At 38.1% G+C, this 13,072-nt stretch overlaps 1 protein-coding gene across 3 annotated transcripts; it reads left to right on the top strand.

Moving 5' to 3' along the window:
- The first annotated feature begins 261 nt into the window (after positions 1-261).
- angptl5 (angiopoietin-like 5) lies at positions 262-9,668 on the top strand. 3 transcript variants are annotated; one of them, XM_034201322.1, is made up of 8 exons: positions 3,694-4,009; positions 5,053-5,224; positions 5,314-5,417; positions 5,507-5,600; positions 6,132-6,235; positions 6,306-6,426; positions 7,460-7,645; positions 8,801-9,668. In XM_034201322.1, the coding sequence occupies exons 1-8, from the start codon at positions 3,953-3,955 to the stop codon at positions 9,112-9,114; spliced, it is 1,152 nt and encodes a 383-aa protein (XP_034057213.1). In that variant the 5' UTR covers positions 3,694-3,952; the 3' UTR covers positions 9,115-9,668. The 3 variants fall into 3 exon arrangements, with proteins under 3 accessions (XP_034057222.1, XP_034057213.1, XP_034057233.1); XM_034201331.1 differs by lacking the exon at positions 3,694-4,009 and adding an exon at positions 262-295 and having other exon boundaries at positions 5,053-5,417; positions 5,493-5,600; XM_034201342.1 differs by having other exon boundaries at positions 3,992-4,009; positions 5,053-5,417; positions 5,493-5,600.
- Positions 9,669-13,072: the final 3,404 nt, after the last annotated feature.

The raw sequence follows: 13,072 nt of genomic DNA, 5'->3' as shown, positions 1-13,072 counted from the left end.
AAACACTTGAGAGGGGAAATTAGACTTTTTGGGGCCTGGGTCTGGTCTGGTTTTGGGGGGTTGGGGAGGGGTGGTTGGGAAGTTGTGCTGAGAAAACATCCGCCCCTGATGAGGCCGAGCCAGCCGGAGCCGCAGCGGCCTGCCCTCTGCTGGAAGACACGCGCACTGCTGGGAGACACGCGCACTGCTGGAAGATACGCGCACTGCTAGAGACACGCGCACAGTGGAAGACATGCACGCACACTGTGGACTGATCAAAAGGTTCTGACTGGACTGGGGTTCCTGTCCAATAGAGGTGGGACAAGTACTCAGATATTGTACTTAAGTAAAGGTAGAAGTACCAGAGTGTAGGAAGTAGGAATACTTCACTCAAAATGTTACTCAAGTAAAAGTAGAAACGTATTGGCATCAAAATATACTTAAAGTACCCATTATGCAGATTGGTCCATTTCAGAATAATATACATTATATGTTTTGATTATAATTATTGATTGATTAATGTGTTTATCAAAGCTGTTAAAGGTGCAGCTAGTTTGAATGACACGGTATAGTTTGTGAATTTACTCCAGGTGTAACTAAAGCCTTATTTTAGTGTTGAGTACAAATCAAATCATTAATCAAAATCTGCAAAGTAACTAAAGGTATTTAATAAATGTAATGGAGTAACAGTACACGATATACCTCTGAATTGTAGTGGAGAACAAAATACAAAGGAGCATAAAATGGAAATACTCAAGTAAAGTACAAGTCACTCGAAATTGTACTTAAGAACAATACTTAGGGCCTACATGTATTTTACACCACTGCTATCCAACAACTAATTCAATAATGGCATAATTATAATCCACCAGAGTAAATATACCATAATCACACAGGACGCCGCAGACTGTTTTTAATTAGTTATTTGTCAAAAACAATGTTTTATTAACGATCGAATTACAATGAAAATGTATGAGGATATATTTGTATTATATGTTATAATATAACAGAGGATAACTAGTCAAGATTTCACATGAATGATATTGAAGCAATTGAAAATTAATAGTTTTCAATAAAAAAAGCTTTTAAAAAAAGTTTTTTTCATAACAATGAATCAGAATACCTTTATTCGTCCCACAGAGGGGACATTTACATAGTAAAGCAAGTAAAGAGACAAAGATAGCTTAATATAATAAAGTATACAAAATTAAAGTAGAAAAGTACAATTTACTAAATACACATCCAGTACCAGTAACAGTTTTGAGATATAGCAGCCAGGTGAAAGTATTAAAAGTGGAAGTATATTGCACAAATATTTATGGTATATAAATATATATATATTGCACAGTCCCCGTGTCAAATGGTATTAAAATATGTTTGTAAAATGAATTCTTCCAAACCCATTAATCAAAAATATTTTTCACAAATATGGGCAAGTTAGCACCAATTATTTTATTAAGTATATTCAAAATAATTGTAATAGTATCATTTTTAGGTATTATATCATATAGCTAAATAAATGTATAAGGACTGTCCTTTTGAGCATGTAACAAGACATGCTTTTATACATGAGGTCCAGTCATCATTAGCAATACTTATTATTAGGACCGATATGATCAATTGTTTCTGTGTGGTGGATTATCATTGACAATAGCAACAGTTCAATATGAACACAGTTGTAATGTAATACAAACCAGAGCGCAGCAGATGGCACTGTAATACCTTCACACCTGTGAGGCATATTGTTTGTCATTACTTTACTGCAAACTCTCAGAAGTATTTTCAAAACAAAAGCCCGCGTCTGGTAAAAGAAAGTTGATGGTAGATAAATGCTTTGACATATCGTGAGACAGGCTTTAATGCCACCTCAGAGCTTATATACTAAGACTAGGCGTGATGAGGGCTTTACTTGTTGGGCAACGTTGGAAAAATATTGATGGAGAGAAGAGTGCGTAGGGACCGCCTACAAAGGTCAACACCAAAAGATCACAATGCAAAAATACTATACAACTTCAATGTCATAAAGGTAAAGTTCTACCAAAATCAATTCACACATATTCTAAAAGTTCCCCTACTGGCTCTTGAAGGTATTAATGCATTTTCATCATTTTGGAAATATTCAATGTTCCACAGTTAAGTGCTACCAATAACACTTAATACATTGATGGTCTCCTGTTGGTTATACTACGACACTTATGTGTTTGCATACATTTGGTAATCTGTTCTTGTGCAATCTAGTGCTCCACAGTCGAACAGTGCGATGGTGCCAAATTCACATAACACATTATTGGTCTGTCGCTGGTTAAAATACACATCTAGAATTAGATAAATATACATTTGCTTAATTTTGGTAAACATTGTTCATGGAAAATAAACTTCTGGACGGCTGGCCAGTGCAGCAGCTCCATCGCTCTCTCTCTCTTAGCGAAAGTTATTATTGATACAAATGTATTATTATATATTATACGAATATACATTGACTTAAATTAAAGTGACTTTTATTTCATTTATTTTTGTAAAAAACGCAATCCACATTGAGATCAAAAGCCAGCCTTCTGTCTTACTGCATGCTCCCTTAAACGTACAAAATCCCATAGTATAAAAATTACAAGGTGTTTAACGGGGATTAACGTGCAGGGACAGACCATAATGAAGGTGTTGATTAGTGAGCTATACAGCTGCTGGTTGGAAGGTGGATTCATTACACTTTTTGGGAAACTTATCTGCTTTTATTGACACTTCATATCTCTCTGATATGTGAATAGGAAGCCCCTGGCTGGTTATTTTAGCATATAAGACCAGAAACAGTTAGCACTTCACATTACCTTAGAAAACCACAATGTGTCTTTCTTAAACCTACTTGTTTTACTGATTGACGTTTAGAGATGTTGGAAGGCAGATGTGATTAGCTTGAGAAAGGCTAGCTGTTCCCTGCTTCAAGTCTTTATGTTTAGCTAAGTTTTTCTTTACATTAGAGGCAGATTTAGACATAACAGTACAAAAAAACGTTATTTCAAGAATATCAAACTATTTATTTATTCAACTTTTTCCTACCTAAGCACTAAAGTCGAGTATATATGATCTCATTATCTCGCCTGGCAGATATAATGTGTCATTCACATGCAGAGCGCTTTACAAGAGCATGTAACATGGGACAGATGTGGGGGGCCCTGAGGCTGCCGCACCAGGCTTTTCACATTCCTCTCACTGACCATGGCTGTAAACTAACAGGTTCAGAACAACAGCAAATCTTTTCTTTGGCTCCCACTGTAAAGTTTTCCAGGGAAGCGACAGGCCGGCCGGCTCCAGCTGGACTCTGACAGGAATGTGCTTTTGCTCTTTTCACTCTCCTCTCTGCTTAACTGCCCAGTTAACAAACGTAATTGGTCTGACCCTGTAGGAGGCTGTTTTCAGATGTATGAGTCAGTGGTCAAAGACAGAAGAGGGGGGGGGAAATATGAGCACAGAGGCACCCTGCCGTCACCGCACCCCATGCCTTCAGCTCCCATGCAAAGACACAAGCAGAGAGAAAGTGTTCCTACTATTAAATAAGCTGCCCATTTCCCTTTCCCCACATCTGTTTCTCATGCGGGTGGCAGGATATAACCTGTAAAATAACATCACTGAGGGGGGAGGTAATAACCCTGTACCACAAATCTTGAATCAGCACATTTGAGCTGCTTGTCAGAAATACATCCAGACTTTTATCACAAACTCGTTAACAAATCTGACCTGTTATTTACAGGGGATGTTGTCATGGGAGTTTACGAGAAAAAGTGGGAGTGACTGATGGAGGTGGCAAGAGGGAGGCAGTCAGGGAGAAGTTTGACAACTGAGAGGAAGGAGCAGATGTTGAGAACTCTTGGTAGAAAGGAGGACATTAGAGGGGAAATAGCAGACTCTGTGGAAAAATAAAGCATATGAAAGAGAGAGGCTGTTGCTGACGGAGTGGGAATAATCAAAGTCAGACGACATGATGTGGACAACAACTGTCCTCCTGCTGCTTGTGCCTCATCTGCTTTCCTCCACAGTATGTATGAGATGCATGTCATTAATATGTTCAACTTTGCACAGTCAGCAGGAATGATTGGATCTTTTACAGATGACTTTTACCTAACAAATCCTGGTGTACTCTAGCAGAACCAAGGGCTTAGAGGTAGGCGTATAACTATGATGAATCATTATTATTTATTTAACCTTTTTCTGGGTTTTTTAAACATTACACTAGTCATCAAAATAGTGTGTTTATGGAAAATAGGTTTAAACTTAAGTATTCGGATCATATTTCAATATAAAAATACTTAATTGTGAAAAAAGTCCTGCACTGAAATTATTATTTAAGTAAAAGGAAATAAATATTAACAAATATTAAGTATAATGACTTTTAATATCAAAAACTGTACATATAACATTGGATTTTCACAACTTGTGCATGAATATGAGTGCAGACTGTTTGTTGTGTTTTTTTAGGTGAAGCCGATTGTAACTATATTACACTTAAAACAAAAAAACAGTTTTACCTTAAAAACCAACACCTTCCTGAGTGCCTGTATATTGAAAGATGAAAGAGTAGTTGCCGCATTAGAATAATGAGAACATTATAAGTATTCTTGAAACAAGATTCAGAAGCTTATCATTTGTGTTTTATTCAAAGTAAAAAACAATGCAAAATGTTACAAAATAATATTTACTCTATTTGCCAGATGCATTTCCCCTCTAAATAAGCTGTGCTTAAGTCTCAAGTATCATTACATGAAAATTGTACAAGCACAGAGAAGAACATTAAAGCCCTTCTCAAGTAAAATACGAGACAATTTAATTTGTATTTCAGGATTTAAAGGCAGGAATTGCTTTTACAGTGTGTTTGTGTGTAGCCAACCAGGATGCCACATCTAAACTTTGTTGATCCCAGATGATATTTAATCATTTGCACACATGGCAGAGAGGTCAGTATTAGATCAAGAAGCTAATCAGGACTTTGTGTCAGACATCACATGCTAGTTACAACATGTTGCATGATTTAAGTACAGACTTACCCCCGTGTATCTCTCACTGTTCTGTCTTGATTTCCAGGAGACGGGAAACAGTGCCAATTTTAACGAATCAGACATAGTCGATGAAGACTTCTCTGATGCTCCTGTGAAAGGCCAGAAAGTTGCTGGAGGGGTCAAAGGTCGGGACACGTGCTCCATCCCCTGTGACATCACTGTCAAGCTGCTACGAGATGAGAAACATTCGATCTGTGGTGAAAAAATAATAATATTTCTTTGTGTTATTGTTTCCTCTATCATCGTCATCGTTGTTCAGAATGTGTGTGTGTTTGTGTGTATGTAGGCCAGTTACAGCAGACTCTGTTGGCGTTTGGACGCAGCACCCGGAAGCTGATCAGAGACGTGATGGAGGAGCAGCAGAGGGCTCTGGACATCCTCAGCAGTCAGGTAAAATGGAGTCCTCCTTTTCTCTCTTAGTCACATCGTTTCTAAGCGTCTCATTGGCTGGTTCATGTATAGCAGTGTCACATCTCCAGGTCACAGAGCTGACGACCAAAGTGCAGACGCTCAACTCTGAGGTTCAGAGAAGCAACACAGAGATGTACTCCATCAAACCTGTGCAATCCCACGGTAAATCACTCAAGAACACAAGCCATGACACTTCTAATAATCTAATCCATGTATCCTATAATGCGCAATGGCATGGCCCTTAGTTTTGGAGAACATCCTCATGATGAGAACACTGACATTAATGCGTAACATTGTGACTTTAAAGGTCCCCTATTATTCTCTTTTCCAACAATATATTAAAAAACACGAAAACACGTCTCTGATCAGCTCATTTTCAGACAGGTTTTTATATAAATGGATCAGGAGAAAATGTTTACGTGTTTATGTAACAAAGACATGAAAAAGTGGATTTTGCATAATAGGTGACCGTTGTGAAATGTCAACTTTTCACGACAACATGACACGCTCTATTTCCGGTTTTCACTTGTCTAAGAAGTCATTAAAGATTCCCAACACTGAGAAACATTTAATCATTAATATATCTGAAATATTTGAACACCACATGGTTTACATAATAAATCCACAGGTTCATCCTTATGTGAATGTAATTTCTACTTCCTGATGACAGAAGAGTGTGTTTGCTTTAATTAGGACGGGACTGCAGTGACATCAAGGACAATCTTATGTCAGTTGTGCCCAAGATCCCGAGCGGTATTTACATCGTCCACCCGGAGAATACAGACTCTTCTTTTGAGGTAGACGTCTCTCATACTTCAGTCCTTCACAGTTCCTCGGTCACCACTTAAACAACTAAATGTGCTGCAGGTTTTCTGTGAGATGGACTACATGGGGGGCGGATGGACGGTGATGCAGCGGAGGACTGATGGATTAACGGACTTCAAACGACCCTGGGCGGATTATGCTGATGGCTTTGGACATCTTGCAGGTTGTATTAACTTAATTTAGCCATTTTAAGAATGAAATAAGCCTTAGCTGGAGGTTGAGATGCAGAAACAACAATTTATGTACTCCAGGTGTGCCAGCCGACTGCTCAATAACAGTAATGCAGATCCCACACATGACTAAATCAAAGTATAAACACTAAGCTAGAGTTATACTTACATTACAGATTCAAATATCACTGAACAATTATTTAGATTTCCAATTGCAGACGTCTCTTTTGCTATACATTTTGTGGACATTTACATTTTTCATAGGCTTGCTGCAAAGTGTCTTGCTCAGTAACAATAAATACATACTAAATAATTGAAGTTATCCAAAATTGTGAAATGTTTTAGAATATCTAGGTGAAGATTTTAAGATGTACTTAAAACAAAGTAAACACAAGACTGCTAGTTCATGCATAGTCATGTTTCATCATCTTTAAATGCCACAAAAGCACACATGTCATCATCAGACTGGAGACTCTGTCAGTCAATATTGCTCTTGTCAATGATCGCAATAACGGCACAATTGTTACGGTGTGTGTAGGAAGCAGGACCCAAATGCAGATTATGGTGTCAAAAATAACTCCTTTATTTCAAGGCTAAACTATTCAAAAAGACAGAACAGAACACTCACCGAAGACCAAGTTAAAACACAAGACGAACCGACAAAGACAGACAGAAAAACCAGAACTTAAATACACACAAGACTAATTATACAAACAAGACACAGGTGAGGAGGGAGGAGAAAACACAGGGACACCAGGTGCACACAATCGGGTAATAAGACACACCAGGGAAACTAACGACAGGGAACCACAGACAGATCTAAAGACAAAACACAACGCAGACAGAAAACCAAAGACAGATCTAGACAAGACAAAACACAACACAGACAGAAACAGGCAAGACAGGAGGTGAAGACCTTTCAAAATAAAACATGAAACAAAAGACAGAAAAAGACAAGACAAAATACAACACAGACAGATCTTGACAACAATAACGGTAATTGTTCTGGTGTGTGTGTGTGTTTAGGGGAACACTGGTTGGGTCTGAAGAAGGTGTTTCATATAGTAAACCAGAAAGAGACCCGCTTCCAGCTTCACGTCGCTTTGGTGTCGCAGGATGACGTCACCTCTTATGCTTCATATGATGATTTCCACCTGGACAGTGAAACCCAGTTTTTCTGTATTCACCTGGGCAGATATTCAGGAAGCGCAGGTAAGACTTTATAAATCAAAGTTTACAAAAAGCAAGTGACAAATGTTGTGCTTTTCTTAACTCAATTGATAAATGAACAATATCTTGAACCCTCAACATGGGCACACCTGCATATCATGTTCTATTTGCATGTATATAGACTTTTTGCACTACTTTTTAATTTTGTATTTTATTATATATGTTGGATTGTTGGTTGTTAAGATTTTCATTGCCATTTCTACACTGTAGCTTTGTGCATATCTGAGAACAGCAAACTCCCTTGAAATGTTTAAAAGCAAATTAAAAACCTATCTTTTTAACATGGCTTTTAATATGGGTTAACTTTCAATTGTCACTAGTATCATTGTCCATTGTCCAGGTAAAAAATCCCATTGAGATCAACGATCTCTTTTACAAGGGAGACCTGCCGCACATTGGTTACACATGTAACAGAAAACAAAAAGGACACATACAACATAATGACAGGGGTACAATTTACAAACTTAAGACAGGTACCAGGAGTATCAAATATCATTTAATCCAGCTGTGCTTTAAAATGATGCAGGGGACCCAAAATCTTCATTTTCAAAATGTTTTGCAGAGTGTTCCAAGCTAGAGGAGCAGCGCACATAAAAGTTTCTAGCACTTGGCACATGTAATAAAAACACATCCTGGGATCTTAGGCAATAGCTACTTGCGACTCTCTGTGATATCAGTGAGCAGATGTAAGGTGGTAGTTTACCCAGCATGGCTTTATAGATGAACATGTACCAATGACTGAGCCTCCGAACAGTAAGGGAAGGCAGACCTGCCTTGGCATACAGGGTACAGTGATGAGTAAGTGCTTTACAGTTAGTCACAAATCTCAGTGCCCTGTGATAGGCGGCATCTAACTTGATCAGGGGCAGGTGCATTCATATAGATCAGATCCCCATAGCACAGGTAAAAAGGTGTGTGTAATTTATTTTACATTTTTACATTATCACTGTAGATGTTTTATCTTGTTCTGTATTATTTTAAATATTATTTAAATATTGTTGCCATGTTTTCTGTAAAGCACTTTGGGCTGCTTTGTGCATGAAAGGTGCTAAATAAAGTGTATTATTATTATTATTATTATTATATGACAATAAAAGCTTTGAATCTTTGAATCTACCTGTGTGTTATTTCTTACAGGTGATGCGTTTCGCGGCTACGACCAGGATCTGAACCAGGACACGGCTCCATTCAGCGCCTCGGACGTGGATAACGACGGCTGTAATCCCTCCTGCTCCTTCGATAACCGCACGGTGGAGAGCTGCAGCGCTCAGCACAACAACACAGGATGGTGGTTCAACCAGTGCGGCCTGGCCAACCTCAACGGCTCCCCTGAGGACACTGAGCAGAGCCAGAGGACGCACATCCTGTGGGACACCTGGAGGCAGAGCGGAGTCCCTCACACCATCAAATCTGTCACCATGAAGATCAGGAGGATTGCAACCAATAATTAACAGAGAAGAGGAGAAACACAGGGAGAAAGGACATTATTGTAGAAGTCATCTTCGTACAAATTGATGTTTTATTCAATCGGAATGGAAGAAGGAAAGGATGATTTGTCTTTTTGTAATTGTAAGCATAGGAACTGTTTTATAAATATCCCTTTAAGGTGGATTTGCTTTAACCCTTGAGGTCAAATCAGCGGTGGAAAGTATCTAAGTACATTTACTCAATAATAACATAATTGTACTTTATTTGAGTATTTCCCTTTTTCTTTCTACTTGTACTACTACTTCTCTTTAAAAGGCAATTATTGCACTTTTTACTCCATTACAATAATTTAACACTTAGAGTTACTAGTTTCTTTTGACATATAAAAACATGTGATATACTTATACTTACATGTTGTTATGCAGTGCTGTGCTATATTATACAAAGATACAAAACCAGTATTTTAAAAAGTGTCTAAAATTGGTTCCACATTGACAAACTACAACATAAAATGCCCTGACATTTATTTGTTATTGACTAAAACAGGAAAATATAATATTAAAATGAATTAATATTGTTATGTTCCTGCAATTGTGAAAAGAGTTTACAATTGAGTTATTTTATTTAATAATGTAAGAACATTTAGCTGATAATAACTTGGGGACAAATATACCTGAAATTATATTGCAATATATTATTACAACAATACCAAGGTAAGAAGAACTCCTCAAGTGTAGACCCATATTGTTGTTATACAAATCATAGAGGGTAAATATAAAAAGGAGCAACTCTAAATGCATCTCAAGCTGATTAAATCTGTACTGAGTAGTTATGATGTGACTGGCAGCAGCAGGTGAGACGCTGGTGAAATACCGACCTGCACCAATAGGTGGTGCTATAAATGTCTCTTAAAGAGGCCCTATAATGCTTTTTGGTTATTTCATTTAATTTCAAACCTTTATTTAGACAGATAAATCCCATTGAGATCATTGATCTCTTTTTCAAGGGAGACCTGCTCAAGTAGTTCCACATGAAACATAAAAACATAAATAGAACAACAAAAGGACATCATACAGCATCATTTACATAATTATCCACATAAACAGGTACCTATAGCTTCCGATTGAGTAGCATCCAACCGAGCTTTAAAAACATTTAGTGGCACCAGATTGTTCAGTTTCCATTTAATTTGCAGACTATTCCAAGACAGGAGCTGCGCATCTAAAAGCTGTCTTCCCTAAGACAGTCCTAGCAGTTGGCACATTTAATAAAACTACAGCATGCGATCTCAGGCAGTAGCCACTTACAATTTTCCGTGAGATCAGGGAGCAGATATAAGATGGAAGTTTCCCTAACATGGCTTTGTATATAAAAATGTACCAGTGACTGAGCCTCCGTACAGTTAGTGAAAGCAAACCAGCCCTTGCATACAGGGTACAGTGATGGGTTAATGCTTTACAGTTTGTCACAAATCTCAGTGCGCTGTGATACGCAGCATCTAACTTGACCAGGCAATTGGCAGGTGCATTCATATACATCAAATCACCATAGTCCAGCACAGGTAAAAAGGTCACAGTGACTAGCCTTTTCCTGGCCTCAAGCGAGAAACAGGACTTATTTCTGTAAAAGAAACCTAGCCTAACCCTCAGCTTTTTAAGCAGGTTATTGACATGAAGTTTAAAAGTGAGACAATCATCAAGCCAGATACCTAGGTATTTGTAACAGGCAACAACTTCAAGTTTTATTCCTTGCGTAGTTACAATATCCAAAGCAGTCTCTGGTGTATTTTTAGCTTTAGAAAAGAGCATTACCTTGGTTTTCTCAACATTTAAAAGAAGCTTTAATTCAGAGAGCTGAGTCTGAATAATATTAAAAACAACCTGTTATTTAACACCAGCCTCCTGAATGGAGGGACCTGCACAGTACATCACGGTATCATCCGCATACAAATGTAAAGTAGCTTCATCCACATTTTCACCTAAACTGTTGATATATATAGAGAATAAAAGTGGACCTAAAACAGAACCTTGGGGAACACCATTAGCAATGTTTAACCACTCAGAAGACAGCCCATCAAAGTGAACACATTGGGACCTTTCAGAGAGGTAGTTCACAAACCACCCTACTGCATGGCTGGACATGCCTATACTGGCTAGCCTCTGCTTTAAAATGTGATGATCGACGGTGTCAAACGCTTTTGAAAGGTCAATAAATAGAGCTGCACAACTCTGCTTATTATCTAAAATACTCGTAATGTCATTCACCACTTTCATTGTGGCAGTGATGGTGCTATGTTGTTTTCTGAAGCCTGACTGATGATTAGACAGGATGTAATTTGTACATAAAAACACCTTTACCTGTTCACTCACTAAGCGTTCAAGAACCTTAGCCAGAACTGACAACTTAGAGATTGGCCTATAGTTATTTAATAAGGTGGCCTCCCCTCCTTTTAGCAAAGGCAGGACATACGCTGACTTCCACAATTGGAATTGTGTTAGTGTTGAGGGAGAGGTTAAAAAGAGTAGTGAGAGGTGGAGCAATACAATCTGCAGCTATCTTTAAAAAGAAAGGTTCTACGTTGTCCGGGCCAGCCGGTTTCTTAGGATCTAACTTGGTTAAAGCTTCACGAACAACATCAACAGTAAAAGGGGTAAAACTAAAAGGGTTTTCCAACACACGTTTTTCAGAGTCACATACTGTAGTGTTCACAGAAGCAGAGTTAGTGACAGAATCAAAAAGAGAACCGCAGGACACAAAATGCTCATTAAAGCAATTTAGCTAGTAGCCCTGTCCGATATAGTGCCAGATGCTGTGGTAATGCACGGAGGTAGCTCATTACGGATATCGCCGGTGGATAACGATTTAATGGCTTTCCAAAATTTTCCAGGATTATTCAGATTCTTTGTGGTTACTGACAGATAGTACTTTGATTTAGCACTTTTGATTTGCGATGTGAAGCTATTCCTTAGCTGCCTAAAACGCAGCCATTCTACCTCTGAGCCTGATTTCCTAGCCTTTGCCCAGGCCTTGTTTCTCTCATGAAGGAGACTGGACAGTTCAGCAGAGAACCAAGGATTGTCTCGTCCCTTTACTCTAAATTTACGCAGGGGTGCATGTCTATCAATGATCTCCATAAAACCAAGATAAAAATAAGACCATGCGGTTTCTACATCAGCACACAGATCGATTTTACCCCAATCAAAATCAAACAGATCATGAACAAAACCCTGCTCCACAAAATGTTTTTTGTCTCTCTTAATGATAATGCGAGGTTTAATCTTTTGGACCTTAGTGTCCCTAATTGTGGCTACAACACAGTGATCGCTCAGATCATTTGCAAATACTCCCACAGATGAATATTTATGGGGAACATTAGTTAAAATTAGATCAATTAGGGAGGATTTATTAGGGGACTTAATGTTAGGGCGAGTAGGACTGTCAACAATCTGAGTAACATTTAAAGAGATACAAAGGTTTTTTAAATCCTCTGACACTGCAAGGCAAGGCAAGGCAAGTTTATTTATATAGCACTTTTCAACACAAGGCAATTCAAAGTGCTTTACAAAAAATGAAAGACATTAAGTAAAGGGCATTTAAAATCAGTCATTAAAAATAAAAGCTAATAAAATAAACATTAAAAGAAAAAGTACATGGATAAAAGTTACAGTGCAGTTTAAGATATGAATAGTTCAATTAAAAGCAGCGACAAAAAGAAAAGTCTTCAACCTGGATTTAAAAGTATTCAGAGTTGCAGCGGACCTGCAGGTTTCTGGGAGTTTGTTCCAGATATTTGGAGCATAATAACTGAACGCTGCTTCTCCATGTTTAGTTCTGACTCTGGGGACAGAAAGCTGACCAGTCCCTGAAGACCTGAGAGATCTGGATGGTTCATAATTTAGCAGGAGGTCAGAAATGTATTTTGGGCCTAAACCATTCAGTGCTTTATAAACCAGCAGCAGTATTTTGAAATCTATTCTTTGA

This window comes from Gymnodraco acuticeps, unplaced genomic scaffold (assembly GCF_902827175.1).
Source record: "Gymnodraco acuticeps unplaced genomic scaffold, fGymAcu1.1, whole genome shotgun sequence".
NCBI classification, from domain to species: Eukaryota; Metazoa; Chordata; class Actinopteri; order Perciformes; family Bathydraconidae; genus Gymnodraco; species Gymnodraco acuticeps.
Note: the sequence above shows the minus strand (reverse complement) of the source record. Positions and strands in the feature narration are given on the sequence as shown.